Source organism: Xiphophorus maculatus, chromosome 6, assembly GCF_002775205.1.
Source record: "Xiphophorus maculatus strain JP 163 A chromosome 6, X_maculatus-5.0-male, whole genome shotgun sequence".
NCBI classification, from domain to species: Eukaryota; Metazoa; Chordata; class Actinopteri; order Cyprinodontiformes; family Poeciliidae; genus Xiphophorus; species Xiphophorus maculatus.
The window spans coordinates 12,187,431-12,212,307 of record NC_036448.1 but is presented as its reverse complement, the minus strand read 5'-3'; the positions used below and the strand labels follow the sequence as shown (position 1 = coordinate 12,212,307).

General features: G+C 41.5%; 1 protein-coding gene across 2 annotated transcripts; it reads left to right on the top strand.

Annotated features, from left to right (window-relative positions):
- The first annotated feature begins 4,416 nt into the window (after positions 1 to 4,416).
- LOC102218345 lies at positions 4,417 to 23,030 on the top strand. Of its 2 annotated transcripts, XM_023336000.1 has the most exons (11): positions 4,419 to 4,523; positions 4,749 to 4,987; positions 10,735 to 10,806; positions 15,405 to 15,556; positions 15,677 to 15,738; positions 15,845 to 16,007; positions 16,086 to 16,266; positions 16,341 to 16,478; positions 18,120 to 18,318; positions 19,567 to 19,771; positions 19,843 to 23,030. In XM_023336000.1, exons 3-11 carry the CDS (start codon positions 10,759 to 10,761, stop codon positions 21,686 to 21,688), a joined length of 2,994 nt encoding a protein of 997 aa, XP_023191768.1. In that variant the 5' UTR covers positions 4,419 to 4,523; positions 4,749 to 4,987; positions 10,735 to 10,758; the 3' UTR covers positions 21,689 to 23,030. The 2 variants fall into 2 exon arrangements, with proteins under 2 accessions (XP_023191767.1, XP_023191768.1); XM_023335999.1 differs by lacking the exon at positions 4,749 to 4,987 and having other exon boundaries at positions 4,417 to 4,523.
- Positions 23,031 to 24,877: the final 1,847 nt, after the last annotated feature.

The following is a 24,877-nucleotide window of genomic DNA, read 5'->3' as shown; positions in this document are numbered from 1 at the left end:
TAACTACGGCTTTCATCATGTTTAGCAACTGTGCCACTCTTTTGTGAAGGTTTTTCTTTTTAACAAGTGTACCACTTTGTGTACTATTTTGGTAAAGTGAAACTTTGCAATAAAGCCATAACAAAAAAACTGTCATATTGTGGGGGTGCATTGAAAAGTTACCCTTTTAATTTATCAATTGCCATGAAAATTCCAGATTTGCATACATTGCCCGGCTGGTATTGTGCACAGAAAAGCATAGTGAAGATTTTAGCTGCATATCTGAGTCTTGCCCAGTTTCATGGTTCAGTCGTTGGCAGGAGATGTACACAGAAAGCACTTAGTATTCTGCAGTCTCTCACATTTTCAGCAGTGAGGTCATATGATGCAGAGCAGAGAGAAGAGCTTGGAGTAAAACGTGACGTAGGAAGTGAGTGAGGGCGGAGAAATGGAGCTGATTTATGGTTCCTCGCAGCCAAAAATAGCTGCAGCAGCAACACTCCGGCTTTCTCGCCTGCGTCACCACCCTCCCATATCTTACCTTACATGTTTGTTCAGGGCAGACGGGTTGGGTTTGATTCTTCTGATTTCATGTTGCCTTCAAAGATCAATCAAGTGCTAGTAGCAGCATAGGTTTGAAATCATCTCATCAGAAGATCTCATCAAATTCCTAAATGTCATTTAAATATTTGCTGAACTTATGAAGGATTCCCTCTGTGGTCCCTCTTTTTTTTTTTTTTCTGTTATGACCTCAACGGTCTTGTGGTATTTTGATGGAGAGTTTCCTCCGCCTCCCATCTCCCCCAATCTCATCCAGGCTTTTCTCTGAGGTGGGAAAAGCAGCTGCTTTAAATGCTTGGAGCCTCGGTGAGAACAGTTCCACAGGATGTCCTGCTCAGACAGATGCAGCTCTGACGTCAAACAGTATACACGCGCACACACACACACACACACACACGAACACGCCCACACACCCACACGCCCACAGACACGCGCACACGCCCACACACACACCCACGCACGCACACCCCCACACACACTTTTTACACTGCACTCACCCTCTCCTTCACATTCCACCTCTTTTTATGGCCTCTGCTGGCATCTTTTCCCAAATATCTCAGTTTTGAGAGATCGCATGCTTTTGATGTCCTGGAAATTTTCAAAGGAAAAAAACCTTGTATGTAAAAAAATACACTTTTAATATCTAATCAAGCACAGTGTGTTGCAAAAAAGCCTTTTCATGCCTTGACGTTTTTCACATTTAATCACCACAGATGCCAAAGCTTTGTTTTTTTTTAGTTTTTTTTTGTGTTTTTAATGTGAAGAAGGGTAGAATAACAAAATTATATCTCAAGATTTGGTATGTCATTTAAAACCTAAAAGAACATGGCATGACTGCAAACATACCAACACAGAACCATTTGCATAAACTCACAGGCAGATATTTAATCTGGGAATGAGGCAAGATGCTCATAGAGAACAGCTGAAATCTATAGTTTATGTGTGAGAATCTACTGAATGGAAAAGAATTAGTTGTGAGACCAGAATTGAACTTCCTGGCCTGTATGTATCTACCAGAAACAATGACACCTCGAATCACTATAAGACACCAGGTCCATGGTAAAACATAGTAGTGGCAGAGTCATGCTGTGGATACCCTTCAGCAATACACATGTAGGAAAATTTGCTCAACATATTTGCTGTCATAATAATTCCTTGGAACTCTTTAAACTTGTAATTTGGTAAATTAAACGCAAAATGACAACTGTCCATTCATGGCTTCAGATATGCAATAAGTTTCTTGGCACAGAGTGTTGTGAAGTATAATTTCATTTCAAAGAGCTGCAAAGGCTGTTTAAAAATGAGCCTCACTATTAAAGTATTTATTGCATATTTGCATCTGGAGGTAAGGATATGATGGACGTCTCTTATCTAAATTTAGAGAAAAGACCTTTCATGCTTTGCATACTTTCTCCACTTTGAGACAAGCCATCATCTATCCATTAGAGAGTGACATGCATAGAGACATAAGGGTAATGTGAAATTTAAACTCAGGCTGCATGCAAGGTTATAAATTAGCTGTTATTTTTCTCACAATTGAATTTTCAATTTTGTTCAATGTCACTTGTCATGCTCAAAGCTTGATTACTAACCAGTCAAGAATTCAATTAAACAGAAACTGCATGTCAACATGAAGCAGGCTAAGCAATCTCAAAAAGTAACACATCTTGCACCATCATTGCATTTTGCAATATTCAAAGCTTTTATGTGCAAGCAGGACACATAGGTATGGAGGCTTGATTTGCGTTTTTGTGAAAATAACATGCACCAACTCAAGCAGCCTCATCATCAACAGAAACAAAGATGTAACTGAGCGTTTTCGAAAGATGTTATATTACAAATTTAACACAAAAGAGGCATTTTGAGCTCAGTTTGAAAGCACTTTATTCGCTTTTGGTTTGTGTAATTTTTTTCAGAGGCAAATTTCTTTTTGTAAGGAGGAATGATTTCCACAGCCTTTTAAGTGAAATTAATCATCTTTTAATTGAAGAGATGAACACTGCTTGCTTTGCTCTCCTGCCACTTCCCCACTCCTGTCTCCAAAGATTGGTCAAAGTCATCATGATCCCACAAAACTCAGATCAGTAAATCAGAAGTTTCTTTCTGAGAGTATCACTCCTTGAAATAGGACAATTTGAAAAAGTCTAACAAATAGAAAATATATATACTGTATATATATATATAAGTCAGAAGTATTTTATTTGCTGTCCTAGTTAGAAAGCTGATCTAGGAGATCACTGATAGCTGTCACAGTGAACCGTAAAGTCAAAGGGAGAGCTACTGTACATATACCATTGTGGCAGAATCTTTCTGAAAGCACCTTGAATCAGATGCTTTGAGAGGTGAGTCGTTTATCAGTTTCTAGCAGGCAAGCAGAAAAATGATTGCCAATAAACAAACCGGACCATGACTATGAAGCAGATTTCCAAAGTTTTGTTTTGTTTACGCTTTTTGTGCCGAAAGAGAAAATGAGTTCTTCAGATGTGGTATCTTTCCTTCTCTTGATATCATGAAGTCTCAAATTAGGCCTCCTGCCATGCCAGCACTGATGCTCTGTCTGTTTTATGTAGCAGACTCAGAGGACGCACACTGCAGATGCTGAAATGGAAACACGTCTTTTTTCTATTAGATACTGTCTGAAAACACAGCTGAGTATTCTACCTTGCAGACGATAAAAGATGTAGCATAAGTAAAAACATTCAGCAAAGCCTTATATTGCAAGCTTTGAACGTCTCACAGAGAGCTATGTTCAACACTGGACTGAATATGTTATGGAAAATGCTACAAATAGAGAAAACCTAGCACTGCACGTCTCTCTGAACACATCATTCCTACGGCAAAAAAAGTGGCAGCGTCATGTTATGGGGATGCTGACTAATGGAGTAAAAATGATTTTGTCCAGCAGGACACCGACACATCGAGATGTTATGCAGGATAGCTTTTTCAGGTGCTAGCATTTCAGTCAAGGAACAGAAGATAGCTTTAGCAAGACCTAGGAACTCATGTTCACATCTGCACTCCAGTGAATGCAGTGCAAAATGTCTCAGTTTTTAAATGTACAGACTTTGAAGAGACTTTTAACTTCAAGAAAATGTGGTGTTACAAAAAATTAACTCAAATAGTTGCTCAGGATTTCGAGTGGATGATTAGTAAAAGCATAAATTATTTATTTTGTTTGGGGTTTTTTTTGTCAAAGATTATTTAAAAACAATAATATTCATTACTTCCACTTCACAACTCTTTGTAATGTGTTGTTGTTCTGTGAAAGGAAATCCTTGTGAAATACACAGACGTTTGTGACTGCTGTGTGACAAAATGTCAAAGATTTTCAATATTTTTCCAAGGCATACATGTGAATGTGAAAGTGAAATCGCAACACAAAGTGTCATTTTGGCCAAATTAGTTTAACACGAACATTGAAGAAAATGTAAATCATCCTACAAACAGACCTTTATTAGAGGGAGCAGCATAAATTAAAACACACTGTGTTGATCTACTATGAGGTGGACTGGATCTAATTCAGAAAACAAACCGAATTTTAGACTCCTTTCCACCGAAGAGGCAAAAGTGCAATGCTGCCACCAAGTGGCCAAGTGTAAAATTACACAAAGCTTTACCGCACCCGTCCGTCTGTCGGAGCATCTTATCTCCCAACGCGGAGGCTGAATGAAGCACAGCAAAGTAAAAAATAAAAATCCTGCAGATTGAATGTGGCAGTCTGAGCTTCATTAATGGTGAAAATGGGATGAGAGACGCCATTCACGAGGCTGCTCAATGAGGACGGCTTTCCTCTGCCATCATGACCGACACCATCACCATCATCATCATCAGTGCTGGTCACGTGGCGCTTCGGGAGCGGGGGGTGGGTGTGTCTAATCGCGTGTGGTTTCATTCATAACTACAGTCGTTATTTGAAGCCCAGAATAAAGTATGCAGACGGGGCAGACTGGCTGTGGACCGCTTCACTCCGAGTCTACAACAAGGTGAGTCCCTGTGTTTGTTTGTTTTTTACCCCTCCCTCTTACTTTACCCGGACCGGCTCTGGCTCTGGCTTTTTTTTTTTCTTTCGCGGTCTCAACGTGGTTCTGTTTCAAATTATGTAAGACTCGGGCGACACAGCTGACCCGTGTTTATGTGAGCGGTGTCAGACGGCGGAATTTCCCTGCATGAGCCCGGGTCCACGTCGTGATGTATCCCACCTCCCACAGGGCTGAGGGCGGGCGGTGCATTGACATGGGACAGCCCTGCTGATCGGGGGGTTTTCGGCGGCGAAGGGAAGATGCTTCTGCTGCTGATGGTGCTGATGCTGACCGCCGGCTGCAGCGCGTCCCTGTAGTCCAGCAGCAGCACGCAGACAGCGGAGGGAAGCTCCTGTGACACCTCCCGTTATAAGACGCAACACATCTGGAGCCCCTCAACACCCACTCTCACCTGAGGGTTTTATGCAGTAAAGTCTTCCCCCCCACGCACACACACACGCACACGCCCACCCCCACACTCCCCCTCCTCCTGCTTTCCTCCCGCTGATGGTATTTATAAAGACACAAACACCATCAGTGTGATTGAAGCGCTGGGAGCTAGAAAGTGTGTGTCTGAGCTCCAAACGCCCATCTGCCTGGATGATAAACCGGAGATGAAGTGACAATCTAACATGTTCTCAAATCCCAGATTATCATTTTTCAAAAACATAGAGTCAGTGCTGATATAGTTTTATTTTAATTTTTTAGCTTACTTCAAAACAAGTGCTGGCAGATAGGATGCGAAACTGTAAAGTCTAGAAATACAAGCATTGTTGTATTTTTGAGAATGTTGCTATAGTAATAATCAATAATTATATATGTTATTTATATGTTGTTAGCCCTAAGAAAGGGCTAACAAGTTAAAGATGAATTTGACTAAATCTTACTAGTGCAAAACACATTTCAGTTGCAACAAAAGTCCGATGATTAACAGTTTGACGTTTTGGGGTCAAATCATTTAAAGCAAATTTTAAGTGAATTTGCTTTAATAAGGTGTGTCCTATGACTCGCCATGTTAGAGGGGGAGTTCATATCCATAGGGAATAAATCTTGTTTTGTTAAATTATCTTGCTATTTGCTGCTTCACCATGTTTGCTTGGAATTTTCTGTGTCAAACCAACCCGAAGTAGTTAAAAACTACAAATTGGAAATTATTTGACAAATAAAAACCTGAAAAGTGCAGCATGGATTTCAAGAACCACCTTTTGCTGCATTGAAAAGCTTTTTAAGGTTGCACACCAAGCAAAATAGCTCAGGCTCGTCCAGCCTGGATGGGGAGCGTCTGTGAATATCATTTTTTCAAGTCTTCTAGATTGGATTTAGGCCTGAACTTTCACTAGGACCTTCACATACTGCAGGGGACTTCAACTCTAGTCCCAGAGGGCTAGAGTTGAACACATCTTAAACACACTTTAAGATGTGTTTTTGCTTCAACACCTGGGTCAAATAGTAAGGTTACCATGGTTCAGTGGGTTTTTTCTTTTAGTTTTATACCTCAGATAAAAAAAAAACTTGGTTTTACTTCAGCAAACCACCTTCTTGCAAATGTCTGCTGTGTCCATAAAGGGTTTTTTTATTGCTTTCTTCATACAGGGGCTTTCTTCTTGCCACATTGCAACTCTGGCCATAACAAAACCCAAAACATATATGTTGTTTTAATACGTATAACCTGTGTGTGAATTGCTAAATTCAGAATTCACTTTTCACATTTTGTCTCAGGACACAAGCCTCAATGTATTTCTTGGAATTATATTTGACACACTGAAACAAAATAATGTATAACTGGTGGTACTTTATTTATAGAATTACTTTTATTCATCCCAGCAGGGAAATTATCTGAGAAGTGCGGCATGCATTTGTATTGTGCTCCCTTTACTGTTACACCCTTAAATCAAATTCATAAAAACATGTAGTTTAATATATACTTTAATATCTCCTAATTTAATTTAACCAATTAAATTATGAGGTCATCACATTTATGTTAAATTCCCTTTACTTCTCCACTCCATCCGACCTTTTAGTGTGATCACAAATTCAATGCAGTTCTTCTGAAAATCCACTTCAGATTTCAACCATTGCATCTGAAAAACATCTGAATATCAGGCGGCTCTATTTCTGTTAGGTGTGAATGAGAGAAAACTCTCAAAAGACACTCACAAATGTCAGGACAAGAATAACAAACGGGCTGTGATTATGAGTAAATCACCGGGGGAGATTATTTATCAGAACAAGGATTCGCGGCCATGTGCAGCGTGTGAAGCGATGGTGTGTTGTTCAGAGCTGCGGCCTCGTCGTAGTTACCTCGAGCTGAGATATTACATAAAATATGAGTCTCCCTCACGACGAGGGAATGTGCAGCCGGGTTATCAGCATGTGTGAGAAATGCAGTCCTGGACTGACGTTACACAAGGTGCATAGACGCCTTACTGCAAAAAAGTCCTTTTAACCTTAGAGATGGAGCCGGATGATCATAAGGCCAATCACACAAAATGGAGACATTACTCTAGTTCAAGATTCCTCTCATTGACTTCACACGCAGCCCGTAATGGATTTTAGAAAGATTTACGTGATTTGAACGGTTAAGAGTGATCCGTTCTGTCTCTGAACATCCTCTGCACTCACCACCAGTCCTCTTAGAAAATAAATGCTCATTTTTCCACCGTTTGGTCCATCTTCTTTGTTTTATAGTAAATTTACAGGACAGACTTCCACAAAGTACATAATTGTGAAATGTTAGGCAAATTAAACATGGTTTAAAAAATATGTCAGAAACAGAAGTTTGAAAATGTGACACCCATATCTTGAGTCAATACTTAGCACCACCATCTTTTGTTGCAATTACACAAAGTCTGTAACATTCTGTACTCAAAGCCTACGGATTTAGGCTTTGTGTATCCAGAAATTTTTTTACCCATGAGTCCTTGCAAAAAGGCTCAAATTGTGGAAGTTTGCATATTGAGAATCACTAAACATCAATTTTCAAGTCTCGCCACAGATTCTCCATTAAATTTTGGTCTGTTTGTTCCACTGTGGCCTTCACAGAACAGCTTCATTTATCCTGAGACTAAATGACAAACCAACAAGCCCTTTCAATTCATTAAGTTATTTCTGGAGGTAGTTTGTTGTAGTGGGTTATACTTAGAGGAGTTACAATAACTAAAAAGTTGAATACACCGGCACATGACAAGTTTTAAACTGTGTCCGTGCAACATTTTGACAAACATTTTCATTCCACTTCACAGAAGTGCAGTACTTTGTGTTGGGTGTTTTCAGAAAGTCCAACATAAACACAGACGTTTGGGACAAAAATGTGAACTGTGTGGAACATTTTAATAAAATTTGAGCTGACATTAAATTCAAAATCTTCAAACAGAGATAAATTGGGCAGCTGATGACTCTGAATGATAAAGTACAGCCTGGGATGGGAACAATTAGAAAATCATTTCTGCAACTTTGGCAAAGAATTCGTTGGAGTCTGAGAAGGCATCGATTTAACACTCAGATCCAATTACAGAAAAACTCAGTCAAAAACTTCACTTCTATGCAGTTTCATTTGTGTATAATTTATCTTTTTACGCTTTTTTGATGTTTTTTTTTAGTCGTTTTCATTTAATCTTCAGCCTTAACACACCTGCCATGCCTGCCCACACCCCCTCCTCACGCACACGCCCACACACACACACACACACACACACACACACACACACACACACACACACACACACACACACACACACACACACACACACACCCCTCCTTGTTAATATCCACACACGCATACATGTCCGCACACACACACACACACACACACACACACACCCCTCCTTGTTAATATCCACACACGCATACATGTCCGCACACACACACACACACACACACACACCCCTCCTTGTTAATATCCACACACGCACACACATATCACTACTTAAAGGATGCAAGACTGAATATCATAGCTGCTGCAGAAAAGATCCTTCAATAGAAACTTCAGCTAAAAAGCGCTAAAAAGGACAGAGTTGATGAGTTTGAATCTTTTAGTTTTTCTTTGATGTGTTATATACACTTTCTTGGTGCAAGTTTGAATCAACACCAAAGGAAGCGATTCTCTCCCTCAGGAGACAACACTTTGCAAAGCCAGCTCCTGCTCTCTGCAATGCTTGTGGGAAGCACAGTACCAAGGTTACCTACACTCATCATGCGCATGACTGTCAGATTAATTTTGGGCTTCAAATGATTCATTGGAGCCATGTTTTTTTTGTGTGTGTTTTGTTTTGCATCATTCAACTGCAGTGAATTTGGGAAAAAGCTAAACAATTTGGCACCAAATTTATAAAAAGATCTCCTCGTTAGTACAGTGGTGAGTGTCCCCGCCTGTCACGTGGGAGTGAAGTTTGTTTTAGGTCCCTCTTGAAAATGAGATCTAGATCTCAACGGGGTTTACCTGATTAAATAAAGAAAAAAAAATTTGTGAATTTTCTCAAATCACCACAAAATCAGAATAATACACATAGGCACTAATATATGCATAAATTCCAACAACTATTTATTTTTTTATGTCTCTTATCAAGTTTCACTATGACCATTCACTACCTGACCTGCTGACATGACCTCTATTCTTGGCTGAATTTGTACAATTATAAATTCAATGGTTTCCTGGTACAAAGCAGACCTCAGATCTGTCATTTTTACAGAGGTTGAGTCATGGGCTTTGGAAAATGCATTCCAGACGCTTAATTTCAGCCTGGTTCATTTCTTCTAGAACCAGTTGTATTTTTGGATAATTGTTCTGTTGGAACTCATGATTGAACCATTAAATTGTTGATTTAATGCATGGGGTGTCAAACTCAGTTTCATTTTGGGCCGTATCAAAAAGCTGAATGTTCTTAAAGGGCCGGTTGAGCAAAGAATGTATCTATAAAACCCATAAAACTGTTAAAATATTAATAAATAGATGTCCCTCCAGAATTTTACGACTGTTTTTGTTGGGGTTTTTTGTAATCAAAATCACAGATTTTGTGATGCTAATTTAGAAATATTTGTAAGGAATTTGTATGATGTTTGTGCTAGTCCATGACTTTACATGTGACTTTTTATTCCTCGCTGTAACTATAACTTGACATCAAGTAAAGCTGAGGCAGCAGTCAATTAAGCCCAATCTGTTTGATTAATTCTGAATGTGATTTACAGTGAAGTGGAAGAAATTGGAAGCAGTTCTAGTGTTATTGTGCAGTTCTCTATGACATCTGGCAGAAAGTAGGCCCAAAGGCTTGAAAGCAGGCAATAAAACATGGATGCATGTTTTAGGAAGAGATCATTGAAAGAGTAAAAGAATGTCTCTGTCATGCTGATGTGTAGTAACCTTCATCGTTCTGTGTGTCAATTTCATGTTAAAAAATCGATTAAACAAACAACCAGCGAGTCCGGCACTCCAAACAAATGTCCAAAGAGGAAGAAGCAGCTGTTTTGTATGCTGTATTTGCATACACAACACAGTGACTTTTTCAGGAGAGGTCGCCTAAAAGTGACAGAAACTACTTCAGGGGTTTCAGATTAAAAAGGACAAGAGATGTCACCATCATCAACACATGTTTTTAACAAATTGAAGCCTGTAAGGGCGTAACAGTTGAGCGCCAAGCTTGAGTTTTGGATCCACATGTCAACATAGTGCCATGTAATAAGCTGGGCAGTGTTAACTTTGCACAGCCCAGTTTTTAGTATGCATATTAGCAAAATTAGGCTGGCCTCTCACCTCTGACCTCTACAATTCCATCCTTGCTGTACACACACAACCTTAGCTGGTTGGTGGTTTGAGGGAATTTTTTATTTTTATTTTTGTACTGCAGCTTTAAAGGCCAAGTTTGACAGGAAGCCAGTTGTTCTAAATTATCAGAAGAATTTCTGCCAATAATGGTCAAAAGTAAATCCTAAATGACTCCACAAACTCCTTGGTAGACACAAAAAGCTTGCGGTATTTGCAGTTTAAATGACATTTATCCAAACTTATGTAAACTTCTGACCAGCTTTGTAGCTCCACGGCTTAATCAAACTTTATCTCAGTGTATTTAGAAGTCCAGTTGCACAGTCTGTATTCTGTAAAGGATGGTATAACATTTATATAATCTGAACTGGATGTTTTAAAGTTGATCTGTGGCTCTGTCTTTCTCCGCTTCCTCCACAGGGCTCACTCACTCTGACCTGGACCATGAGCAATGATCTGCCTGTCCTGACAAGTCTGACAGAGAACTCCACTGTGAGTATGCTGCTCCAGCAACACATGCTGTCCGCACCTTCAGATGGTGCTGGATCTTGATGTTACGCTTGAAGAAACTCTCACGATGTTTTCTGAATCTCTGCTGGGTTTCAATCAGGGTGGGAACCACGGAGAAAGGCATGTTGGGGAAACAGTGTTCCAGGTGTCGGCTTCAATCTGCGGGTGCTGCGGGGGTGACGGGCAGATGGGGAGCTGATGGAGAACCAGAACTGAATATGGGTCTGGGTGGATGAGAGAGAGAGAGGAGGAGTCTGAGCTGGTTGCTCTGATTGCTGGTCAGTTTGAGTTCTCAGTGGAGACGGAGAATCGACTTCCATGTTGCTCTGCACAGTGAGTCAGAAAGATGGCTTCGCTGCTCCGCCTGATTGATGGAGCTTTGCTTCCCGTTTGGCTGAGTTTGTAGAAACAGCAGGTTTCATTAAGTCACGGCTGCTCCGATACATGCACACACACACACACACACACACACACACACACACACACACACACACACACACACACACACACACACACACACACACACACACACACGCACGCACACCCGCACACACACAAATGTAATCATGGTTGTTTCAAACTCAAATATGCCTCATTCCTAGTTTCTTTACATTTTCCTTGAGCTTCTGCCAGAGACTACTGAGCCCCAAACCCATCATGAATCCAGTACATTCAATGTTTTGTGTTTTTTCAATTTGTTAAACCATCTAACAAAAGTCAGTTAAACATTTAAATAAAAGTATGAGAAAGATTTCTTTTATGACATAGCTATTCTCATCATTTAACACAAATAATCTAAATTAACCATTTCTTTAATGAATACTTTGCATTTTTCTTAAATAAATCCAAGTGTTCACCTTTTCCTGTTTTTCTTGTGAACTAATGTGCGATAATCTTCAAAACTCCCACTTGCCCATAGAGTCACAGCAATGATAAAAAAGTTAAAACAATATAAAGTGTGATAAACTAGGATTATAAAAGAGGTAAAAAAAAAAAGTCCAATGCTCACTGTTTGAGAGCTTCAGTAAAAATGACTAATTGGGGTTTAAGTTAGACCAAGTCTCCATAACAATCATTTGATGCGTTCCACATTGTTATGTCGGAGTGAATGTCCTACTGTCACTAACATAAACATACTGGGATTGCTAAACTCTACTCTGGATTTTAATGGAGTGGTTTGGTCAGATTAGAGTAAGTTTCAGCAAACAGTCCAGGTTGGATTGGATTAAGGATAAATGATAAAGCAAAATTAATGCTCACTGTGAGGCATAGTGGAAGATCTGTGATACTGTGGGCTTGTGTTTTCTTTCAAATGCCCTGAGAATCTTATTAAAGAGCATGACATCAGGGACTCTTTCCTATAACAAGACATTAAAACAAGATGAACTTACCAATTAACTAGAAATCAGTCATCGTTAGATCTATCCAGTTTATCCTTATATCAGTTAAGGAACAACTGATATATATAAACTGAAACCAAAGTTTCACTTTGGTTTTTTTGTGTAAAGAAGTGAAATTGGTTCAAATCTTTAAGCCACTTATCAAACCATTTCCAGCTTCCAGCTTCTTCTCTTGCCTCATGGATGAGGGCTGCTGAATGTAAAACACTTTGTTTCATCTTTGACTTGGTTTAAGTTAACATGTTCTCTCACCTGAGGCTACTTGTTTAGGGGCATATTGAACAAAAAAAATTATGTTTATGTGTGTCCACACTTACTGCCAGCCAGGTCTGCTTTCTGAAGGATAAAAAGGAAAGTGTTTTTTTTTCACCCTGTCTTATATCCAGTGACTTGATGCTGTTAGACGGATCTTCTGGGTGTCTGATTGGTGGTTCTACCAGAAGAACCACAACGCTCAGGACTGAAGGCAGACTTTCTCTTTCCCACCCATATTTTATTGTCTGAAATTACCCTTGGCTGAATTCAGATGGATCTATCGCCAGTCCTGCTTTATGTTGGAGTCATGATGATATGCACCAGAAACAAGATGTATACACTGTATCAGAAGACACATTATTTCGAACTGTCTGAATTAAATCAAACTAAACTTGAACTGTCGTCGTTCAAGTTTTTTATGTGTTGAGCCAGAATAATGAACAGTCATGGCCTGCAGAGCCACGCAGTGAGGAAGAGGCCATTTCAAATGAAGCATAAAAGCTAAAGTGCAATTTATGGATGAACGCCGTAAACAAGAAGCTTAATTTTTGGAGACTTGTCCTCTGGTTTGATGAAAGTCCAACTGAAGTGTTTGGCCGTAATTGTTTCTGTTGGAGGGGAAAGAGAGACACCTGCAAGCATGAAAACGTTCACAAATTACTGACTGGTACATTTCACAAAATAGATGGCATCATGTGTCTTTTCACCAATAGTTTGTACATTTTTGGTTTCAACTGTCTGTGGAGACACAGACATTTTCTCTCTTTGAAAGATGTTTGAAATGCAGCTGCGGTTAACACTATTATTATCCTGAAGTCGTTTTGCACTCCATGAGGAACTCCTGGGCTCTTCTCTCCCCTCTTGAGCCTCTCTGGATAATTCTCTTTATACATCTTCATCCATTAGCCAAGATCAAACATTTCAATTGATTAATATTCCTTTCGTGCGGGCAGAAAGAGTCCAATTATTCTCCTCTTTCCATTGAAACTGACATTCGGAGAAGAGCCAGGAAAGTCTTCAGTGGGGATTGCTCATGTGCGTCGGCATCCTCCTCCTCCTCCTCCTCTTCTTCCTCCTCCGATTTCCATTTTTAGCCTGCAAAGGCCTCATTTCCCTCTCATTGAGAAGAGTTGGGAAATTGAATTAAGGGTCTTGCTGACGTTTCGATTAGCATCCCCAGCCCTGCTCAGCCGAGACTGAGTGTATTAATCAAAACAGAGCAGTTGGTTGTCGGCATGAGTGCGTGCGTGTGGGGGTGAGCGAACAGGCGGTGTGTATCTGGGTGTGTGTTTGCAGCGAGGAGGCAAGGACTTAAGAGTCTTCCAGTGCTGATTCCACTCATTAAATATTATGGTGCTTACAGCTGACAGCGTAACACCACAAAGAGAGTCCTCACTTGCTCTTTAGAAAAAAAAAAGAAAGACAATCAATTACAGTCCAGGCAGAGTGAATTCTGTCACCATGTTCCCTTAACAAAACTCAGCAGTGGAAATTACCCACTCTGCCAGGCCTCTGCCTGGCTTTGCTGGTCAATGAATGAGTCTGAGCCTTTGGAGATGACGGGCAAATGCAAGGAGAGGAAATTAAATTCATGCGCCGCAACTCAAGCAATACCGCCACAGAGAAGATCAAAGTTTAAGTGATTACAATGATGTTTAGAGGGATATTTATAGATAAAAGATCAGATATTCAAATGAGAGTCATGAGCTTCAATGTGTTGTACTGTCTCTGGGTATTTTATCTTCATCCTTCAGCCTGGATGTTGTTGGTTAGGAGTCCTTTGCATTTCATTTGAATGCACAGAAAAAGGAAAGTGTCCAGAAAAGGGAAAAAAGGAAAACCAGGGATCTGCCCCAACCCACGCACAGCTGGTAACAGGATTACACTGTGTAATTTGGTAAAATTTCTGCCCCGATGGAAACAAATGTATCTCACTCACCCTCTCGTGGGAGGCCAGCGACTCCAGGGTTCTGTGCAGCTCACATTTAAACAGGATTTAATTATGTCCTTTTGACTTTATAGCACTGATTCGCCGATAATGTTTTCTTCTTTTTTTTCAGAATATGAAGTACGCTTGTGAGTGAATTCAAAAAGAATATCCACAACCATTTTGGAATTTTGTCACGTTAAAAGGACAAACTTCTACGTATTTTATTGCTTTAGACCTACACAATGTTCTGCATACTGTACTTGCAAAGTTTCAAATTTCAAAAAGGGTGGTATGCATTTTAATTTTAAGGTATTCAACCTTTTTTACTGTGATGCCCCAAATAGAATCCCCAGCAACCAGAAGTCGCCTGATTTTTCTATGAAGAGGATTTGTTAGAGAGCATTAGGGAAGCAGCAACATCATGAAGAACAAGGAAGAACAGCAGCAAGTTCAGGGAGAAAGTTGAGGAGAAGTTTAAAGCACCTTGCGGTTAGAAAATAATATCCACAACAGCAAACGTACCAAGACATGTACGTCCATCCAGACTGACTGGTGGACTGGAAGTTGCTTCCCAATCCAATTCCCACTGCGATACATGGTGGTGGTACCATCATGCTTTGGGATGATTTTCTTCAGCATGGGCATGGAAGCTGGTCAGAGTAGAAGAGAAGATAAATACAGGACAATCTTGAAAAAACAAAAATAATAGGGCAGCAACCCTAAACATAAAGTGAGAGGTACCGGAGTAGATTAAATGTAACGTCCTAGTCAAAGTCCAGTCCAATGTTCAAAGCTCTCTACTGGAGAATCCTCACCAAAATGTCCTCTATGTTTTGTTCTTCAGACTGGAACAGGAAACCACGATGCATATCAATACGCATTGTGTCATTTGCTGTAGCAGCCAATGTTTCTGAAATGAAATGTAAAACAGCCGAAAGCAACTGAGTCTGCAATTGTAACGTATTTTCTCCCCCCTTTCTTCAATAATTGCTCAGCAACAGGATGTGCCCGTGTCGACCGGCCAGGCGGAGAACTACGTGCTGCTGCTGGTGCTGCTGAGCGTCTTCGCCGGCGGGACGCTGGTCCTGCTGTCCCTGCTGCTGCTCTTCTGTCACCGCTGCTGCTTGGGTGGACGACGCTACTCCAGGTGGGTCCTGCCAGAACCAGGTCGGTGTGGACTGCAACTTTAGACATCCATAACGTGACAGAGCACTAGTCCTTCTGTGTTTAAAAACACGGAGAGTAAAAAGTAATTTCCTCCCCGCAGAGCGAGCGATGACCCTGAGAAGACAAACACGACTTATGCTGAGGATTCTCAGCCCACGCAAGGTCAGAGCTGCGCTGTTTTTGTTTTCCAGTTTCACGCATACTTTCTGGTTCGGTGTCGTCACAGACCTCTTTTGTTCCTCTTCATCGGCGCGTCCTTGTTGCTCAGAGATCACAATTCGTCTGGATGAATCAGATGCTCTCTCAGCGTCGAGTTGTCACAATGGAGAGTCGGACCGATTTGTTTCCACCGCCTCCACTGGCCGCAGAGTGTCCTTCAACGAATCTGCGCTGTATGAGCAGGAAAAAAACACTCAGGAAAAAGGACGCAGGTAAGGTCCACTTGAGCAAACTTGGTTATTCTTCCCTCTTTGGTGGACAGAGATCAGATGCTTATGCTTTCACCTCAGGTACACTCTCACCGAAGGAGACTTCCATCACCTGAAAAAGGCCCGGCTGACCCACCTGCACCTGCCTCCCGCTCCGTGTGACCTGAAGATACTCACCATCATGGAGTGTGACTCCACGGAGAGCAGCACCATCAACATCAGTGAGACTTCAGCTCCCAAGATGCTCCTCAGCATCTACCAGGTAGCGGAACAACATCAGATCGGTAAGCTGCCACATTTCAGCCTCTGATGCAGTTTTCTGTCTCCTTTTTCCAGCCTGCTGAGAGAAGAGTCCCTGACTGGCTGGGACAGAGCCTGAGTGGGGGGCTGCCTGGAGATCCACACCACTCCACCGTCCTGGACCACAGAGACAGGCAGTCCTCCTCTGTCCTCAAGTCCCAGCGCTCTCAGACAGTGAGTCTTTAACTTTAATTAACCTTGTTTCCTTTGAACGTGTAAGCATACTTTGCTACTGTTCATCTTTTGTTTGCTTTTGTTGTTTGTATGTAGCTTTGTTTACACCCGAGTGAAGTTGCCCCCCCCACACACACACACCTTCCTCAAATCAGGCAACATTTCTGTGGAACGTTTGTGCAGCAAATTTTTTTTGTTTGTGCCGCTATCATTTTAAAGATATTAGCAAATGTTTCTAGAGGTCATGAAAGGTCAACCAGCCCCTCCCCCCCACCTTCTTCAAATCAGACAAAATTGGTGCAAATCCACTCGACCACATTTGTGCTGGTTTGTGCAGCAAATGTTTTTGTTTGTGCTGCTTTGACTTTAAAAGTTCAATGATCAAACGGTTAACCAGCCTCCCACTTTTACTAAATCAAAATTACCTTTAAACTTTCATTAATAACTTTAATGCCAAATTTGATTGACACCAATTTTGTCTGATTTGGAGAAGGTGGGGCGACCAACTTCACTCAGGTTTTGTTGACACATTTCAGCCTCTGATGCAGTTTTCCATCAGAGGAATACTCTTTATTACACTACATTCAATAAAGTCAAAGTCTAAGCTAACCTTTCTGTTGTATATCAATATTTATAATGCAAGACAGAAAAGAAAAAGTGAACAGCAGAACTCCGAAAGCACACAGAGAACCCTTTCATTCTTAATCTCAAAACAGCTAAAGATTGTTTTAAGATTTTCTCCATCAAAATTTTTATTATAAGATTTTAGATGCTGTGATGTGACTTAATATTGGGTAAACTTGTATGAAACCCCCCAAATATCTATCAGCTAAAAGTGAAAAATGGGCCTTTTGTCATACCTCTGTCGTACGGCTGATGAAGGTCAAAATCAACATCACGTTTACTGTGAAATTTACAAAGAGAGACTGTGAAGCCATCACTCATCACTAAAGCATGCAAGGGAAACGTTCTTTATGATTTGTGGAGATTATAAACAAAAATATTAACAATTCTCACGCCTTATTTGCCACAGTTGACAGGTTCACAAACCTTCTTGTGATTTTATCCCCTGAACTCCAAAAGTAAAAAAATAAAATTAGAGGGTTAATCTGCACATCATATCATATCTCTTTGAAGATGTTGCATTACATCCAATTTCTATCAATTGTGGTTCCAATTCTCATTTGGATCATTTTTCTCTTATGAAATATGATCTAATTAAGCTGCGAGAACACAGGGAACATTCTTTGTTACATAATGAGACATAAACCACAGCTGTACTTTACCAAACTTGATCTTGCTTCATTTATTTTATTTGTACCAGGTCATTAGCTGCTATTTATCTGCTAATGTGTAACTTTTGTTTTCAAACTCAAAGCCAAGCTGGTCTGTACTGAACTTGGTTTATTTCTACAGTGCAAACAAACCCACTGATTTCCAACACAAAGTGAAACTCAGTCGCCTGCTAGAGGCTCAGAGCTGCTGCTGCATCAGTCACCGCTGCAGCTGAGTGACAACATGACAAATGCCGTCTCCTGAGGACTCTGGCTCTCATCGTCACCATCCATCTCAGCCGCATGTCCTTCCTTAATGCGTCTCCACCTCCCCTCCATCCTCCTCTGCCTTCATCTCTTCTGTCAGATGGAGGCCATTGGAGACAGGGGCGAGGCCGAGAGCGAGTGGGGGCCGAGGGGAGAGTCGGCTCAGGCCCCGGGTCCGGCGTCTGTTCTGCACTTCCTCTCCAAACTGCGGCGACATGCCAGCCTGGAGGGGGCCGGGCCGTACTTCAGGAGGTGGAAGTTCGACACCAGCCATCGGGCCGCCAGTCTGGACGCCAAAGGTTCGTGCAGATTCATGGAAAAGCTACAAGTTTTCAGGAAATAAATATGTATTTTGTTTTTAAAAACTACACTTTAAATTGGTTTCAACTGGTTTGAAAGGAAAGATGAAACATATTCAGAACTATAGTACCACAAAATATTGTTTATGCTGGTCTCAATGAAAATAAATACAAATACAAATAGTTAAATTAATAAATAAATGCATTTATTATCATTATGTTAATAATCAAATATATGAGCCGATAAATATGTGAAATTCATTCATTAAAAATGCATTAAATATCATGAGCATATGTAATTATAACAGCATTAAATGATTTCATGGTTCCTGTGTAACACTGAACCATAAAATGATTTATTTGCCGCTGCGGCTCATCAGATCTGTCTGACCTCTGATTGGTTAATCTGCACAGGAAATTACAGCATCATCCAGCTCCACTATGTAATATATCACACACAGATTTCTATTTCTACCCATATTAGGACTTTGCATTGACTTTCGTTCATTGTAGTGAGTGAATTTATGCCTAATAAAAACACTTTACCTCTAAACCTGACCTCTAACCCTAAACAACAGAGTCCACCGTATTAGAACTGCGTTTTGGTCCCTATAAAGCCCATTGGTCTTCAGAAAGTGAGTAAATATGCCAGAAATGGCTCTAAGAAGAATAGATAAACAAATACATACGCACATTAAATCTATAAATTGTGAAACAGCTGCCTTTTGTTAAAAAAAGAATCACATTTATTTGATATGTAGACATTTAAGGTTCAATTTCTTATTTAACTGTGCTACTTTAGAACCTCGTACTTCATTTCTTTACATATTTACCTTGATACCTACAATTGATTTGTTTACTTAACTAATTTATGTATGTCATAATTTTTTATGTATTAATACATTTATTTTTTAATGTTCCTACTCCATTTCCAATTTCATTTCGGTTATGACAAGTGTAAGTAATAACTTTATCGTAAGGTAAGGCAGAGATGGAAATTTTATTTATATGGCACATTTTCAGCAACAAGGCAATTCAAAGCTTTACATGAGTGGAAATATAATCAAAACAACAAAAGAAAAGCAAGAGAAAGTATAAAAAGTTTATAGAAAGGTAAAAGTACAGAGCTGCATATTGGTTCCCCATATTTCGTAAGAATAAGAATTGATTGACTATTAAGGGTTTCTCTGGATTGTGACACATTTGGCACTAGATAGAAATGTGAAGATGTGTCTGATTTGCTTCCAGGCTCCCCAAAGAGAAAGCCTTTTCAGAGACAGAGAGCAGCAAGTGAAACCACTGACCACACCGATGAAGACTCCTCTCCGCTCCGAGATGACGCCTTTGAGTCTTTCCCACATATTCCCATCCAGACCAGCGGCCTCCAGTCCCTCTCCGCTGAGACTCTGCCTCATCCTGAGACAGCTCCTACATCCTCTGTCTTCCTCAGGAGGTAATTCTCTCCTTACATAACAATGATTTCAACAAAATCAGGTTCTGACTACATGTTCCTCTCCTGTGCAGGCTAAAGCTGGAGGCCATGGTGGAGGTAGCCGGCAGCACCAGCAGCAGCAGGAGAGCCGAACTTTGTCTCCCATCTGATCCCACTCTGGGTCAGGTTGAGCCTGCCGTCAACGGAACCCGAGCGGAACAAGAAACGGTGTTTGGAGCAGCGATAAGAACCAAAGTAACAAGAAATGAGTTGGAGTCTGCGGAAGATGACGACCTGTTTGGTGCAGAGCAAGGACCGACCAGGCGGGACCGGTTTGAAGAGCTGTTGAGACAAACCGAGGATGCAAAAACAGATGTTGGCACGGCTGGTGTGAGAAAAAAGAACGATGCAGGGACAGATGAGGGAGACGATGCGCCGTTGGGAGCCGTGGCCAGAAGGACAGACTCAGGCTCGTCTCTGTCTTTCATGATCCGCCAAGAGAGCTCAGACGCACCCCCGTCCCTCTACAGAGACATCTGGAGCCTGAGAGCCTCTCTGGAGCAATATGCCTCTTCAGATCAGAGCAGCACCGATCGTGAGTCGGTCCGCAGTGACGCAGACAGCGTCTCGTCCTTTGGTGGCGCAGGAGCTCGATCGGGCCTGGACACCTGCCTGTCACAAGACCTGGACGATGAGCCTGAAGGAGATGGTGAGGCAGAGGGTGGAACCAGAGGGGTGTCAGGGGGAGACGGGGAGATGGGGAATGGAGCTGGAGGAGAGGTGGAGGGAGGAAACAGGAAGTTGCTTCAAATGGACAGTGGTTATGCCTCCATTGAAGCGCCATCCAGAGCCCCTGAAGATATGAGGCTGTTTGGGACTCCTGGGGCCCCTCGGGGGAAGACTGCTTCTGAGAGGAGACTGTTTTTTACCAGCTCTGGGAGGAAAGGCTCAGTGTGTGAGAGCGTGGAGACCAAGTTGTTTCAGGAGGAGCTGGAGGACCAGATGACCCTCAGCGCAGACACAGAGGATAGACTAAAGCAGAAATCTCAGGGTGACAGTCTTTCTCACACCCTTCAAGAGCCATATCAGCTGCTGAAGTCCCTCCATCCTCAGAAGCCTCCAGAAACACAAACTCAGCTTATTTCTCCGCTGGTGAGCCCGACCCCACAGCCCCCGAGTCCTCATCGATCCCGTCTCCGTCGCCGTGACTACAGCATAGACGAGAAGACAGACGCACTCTTCAACGAGTTCCTTCGTCATGATCCGCGCTTCGACCAGCAGGACTCCCCGCTGCGCTCCAGGCACAGGTCCAGGGTTCACCTCCGGAAGCAGTGGCAGAGACACAAGCAATACAGCGACCCGGGTTCGGCCTCAGGGGGAAGGTACTCGCCGTCTCTAGAGAGACAAAGGTTCATCCCGCTCAGGAGGGGGGACAGCGCAGGGTACCCGCTGGACACCAGGTACCACAGCACCCTGTCGAGAATAGCGAGCGCTGCCGATGAAGAAGCCAGCGAGGTCGCGGCTTCTGAGGAGGCGGTAACGGAGAGCGCAGAAGATTCGGTAGGAGAAGGAGCTGCAGGGAGCACGACCGACAGAACGTCCGTCGGAACAGACCCAACAAGAAGCGTCTCCCCAGAGTTGGCTGGTGAGACTGATGGCTGCCAAGTGTCCACAAGCAAGGAGGCGGGAAGCGCGAGCAGCTCTCTGTCAGCGCAAATGAGCCACATGGACCCCAGAGTGGACAACAGGAACAACAACAGCAGCCAGGCTATCCTGTCAGAGGTTTCTCTGCAGGCCCAGAGCAGCCTAGCAGACAAGCTGGTGGCGTCGGTGGACGAGAGACTCTACAGCGGGCTGCGCCGTGCAGAGAAGGCCCGACAAGCAGGGTCAGAGGTCATCGTGACGCAAACTGCCTCACCGGGGTCCAATCCCACATAATTCCCTGCCATTGTATTTATTATAAAACCACAATAAGTCAAACATCATGTGTCAGGCATCTCTAGCAGCATTAGCTTCCAACTCGTCCAGCCACATCCGAACTGCCACTGTGACGTCCCTCCGTCAGTAACCAGAGAACTCATCCCCGACCTTCAAAGATGTAGATGCATCTTTAGAAAACATTATTTTCTGACCTACCTGTGACTTTTCAGCATGCTACTACAAGTCCAAGCTATGTGTCTGTGAATAATGTACAGTTTCAACCTCTATGAGCACTTTGATGGGATGAAAGCTACCGCTGGTGTTTGTCAGCCATTTCTCTCATGTCCCTTTCCTCCTCAAGGAGGACAACCTCATGTTTGTCTCCGCCGTCATCAGGTTTAATGGTCGTGTGAGAGCGGTCGATTCCATGAATAATGATACGGTGAACCGCAAATGTCCTCACAGCCCCTTGGCTTTTACACTCACAACCACAAAAAATGTGTTTAGGTGGAATTTTACGACAGACACACATGCAGTAGTGCGAAATTGGATTTTCTCTTTTTTTGAAATGAATGAAAACGCTGTAGAACCAGAGAGAACAAATGAGAATAGACATTTTCAAGTCCTGCCACGGAATCTCAATTGGATTTAGGTATGGACTTTGACTGGGCCATGAAGTTCTTGCTCTATGATTAGGGTCCTCTGACAGCTAAGGTGAGTGGTGTGCAACATTTTACATGTAGGCCAAATGGTTCAGTTTTAGATCATTCATTCATTTAATTTAACAATTAGGCAGTATTTTGTGTCCGTCTATTGCATAAAATTTCAATAAAATATAATTTTGTGGTTGTAAAGTTAAAAAAAAAAAGCGGTGTGAATAGATTTGCAAGGTACTGTATAAAGAACGATACCAAACATGTTTACAGCTACCCTCTCTTTCACTTAATCAGCCGGCCTCAAGATATCACTATAAAACCAGATGGAAAGCAGAAGATGCACTTCAATAAACTTAAAAAAAACATGTGAGCGGTTTTGTATTTGCTCCTTATATTTAAGTTGTGTTTATATGTGTTAGTCATCAGTTCTTGTTATGTAGCACGGCTGAGGAGACGGCATTCAGGCGTGGGCTTTAGTGTATCTGGGACTCTTCAGAGGGAAGACTGACGGATGATGCTTGAAGTGAGTGACACAGAAGCCTCCGAGGCTTTTAAACAGATTGCTCACGGAGGATTTCAGGCTGTCATGCTGAATAATCAGAGGTGGCCTTGCCCTGTGCCCAGGAGAAAACGAAACGATTAACACACTGTGTACGTCCAAATAAAAACGTGGGAATAATCCTTTTTATCCTCCCGAAAACAAATCTGCAGAGTCTGATGGTTTGTTTCTTTTGAGTACGATGGTACATAACCCTGCAAAATCTCCCAAGAAATGCCAAAAAAAAAAAAAAAAAAAAACATAATCAGAAATGTTTTGCTGAAAAAATGTGGAACATAAGATGTGTGTCTATGGCGCGAAAGCGACTAGAAGTTAATATTATTGGAAGGTTCGCAGTGATATTTATTAAGTAATAGTGCAAACCAAATGTCATTATTACTCAAGATGGAAAAAAGGCGAGAATTAATCATTAATTCTCTCAATTCACTCTGGCAGATGAGCAAATGTATTTTTTCCATCTCAAAAATAAATTTAAGATGAAAGAATTATTTTATGGCCACTTTTATAGCTATTTTATGGCTTAAATTTGTTTCATTCTTTAAAACTGAATCAGTAAAAAAGGGGAAAAAAAGAACTAAATCCTCAACATACATGACAGAATTGTCTTTTTTTACGAAACATTTGAAGGAACGAATACATCCAGCTAAATGTTACCCGATTTAGCTTTAGCTACAATCAGTGAGTGGATGCAGTTGGTGGGGGGCATAAACATTTATATGCATTAACATATCCACATATTTTCACCTTCTTGTTCTCATCTTTGGTATATTAGGGCACAGGTGGCAGCACTGAAGGTGAAAGGTTCTCCTAGTTACATTTGAGTTTCTCACTAAGATGAAGAAGAAAATGGATTTCAAAGCTGTGGTTTGGGTTAGTGTGACAGACTGGCGACCTGTCCAGGGTGACCCCACCTCTTGCCCGAAACGTTTGCTGGAGGTAGACACCAGCACCCCGCCCGACCCCTCTAATGGACAAGTGTGTACAGAAAATGGATGGATAAAAGGATGGTTTAGGTTCGGGTTTATACAGGTGAGAGAACGATGCTGCGTCCTCCATGTCTGCATTAACGAGTAGCAATGAAATGGAGAAGGCTGGTTAGTTGACTTAAAAAATACTTTCTTCTAAAACATTTTGTTTTGATGGGGTTTTTTTCCCGTTACAAATATCGGACAAGTTTAAACCTTTATGTTTCTGCTTGAAAAGTGAAGTTTCTAAAGGGTTTCTTTTTTTTTTTTTTTTTTTAAATCCTTATTAATTCCCAAACCTACTAAAAGTGGCATCACTTTGTGATCTTTAAATCTTACAAGGTGCTACGTTGATAAAGTTTTACTTACTTCACCAGGAGAATATTACAAATTTTAGAAGACCAGAATAAAATCTGACAGGAAACATTAGCGGGTAATTAGAAATGGCTGCCTACGAGGGATGCCTTCACACTTACAGTCTGACTGCTTCTTTATCTTTTGCATTATTCCTGGATTTCACACCTTAGAGACGGACTTCTTAAATGACTTTGAACATCACAGAAGCATGGCAGATTAAACCGGGGTGAGTAAAATGTTTACATTCAGGTAAGGCTTTACAGTTATAAAACATCTTCTATCAGCTGAACTCAAGCAGGTCCACTAATTGTCCCTTTAGTTTCCAACATTAAGAAAATATTTTGAAACTATTAAACAGTGCAACCTCGACTGAAAGTGTGATTTTAATGATTAGCTGCTGCTTTTATCTGCATCATTACCAAACATAATGCACAGCAACCCCAGCATGTTCCTCCAAAACTAAAAAAAAATAAAACTCACTGATTGAGTTCCTGTGTAACTTCCAGATAGAAACAGTGGCTTTTTCCATCCACACTGCTTCATGTGTTATTATAAACATAAGTCAGTTTCTGCAGCATCGACAAAAATGAAGCCTTTGTGGCACAAACTAAAGCAAAATATACATTTTAGCCCCCCCCCATGATGACTCATTCAAGCTTGTGTGTGTGTG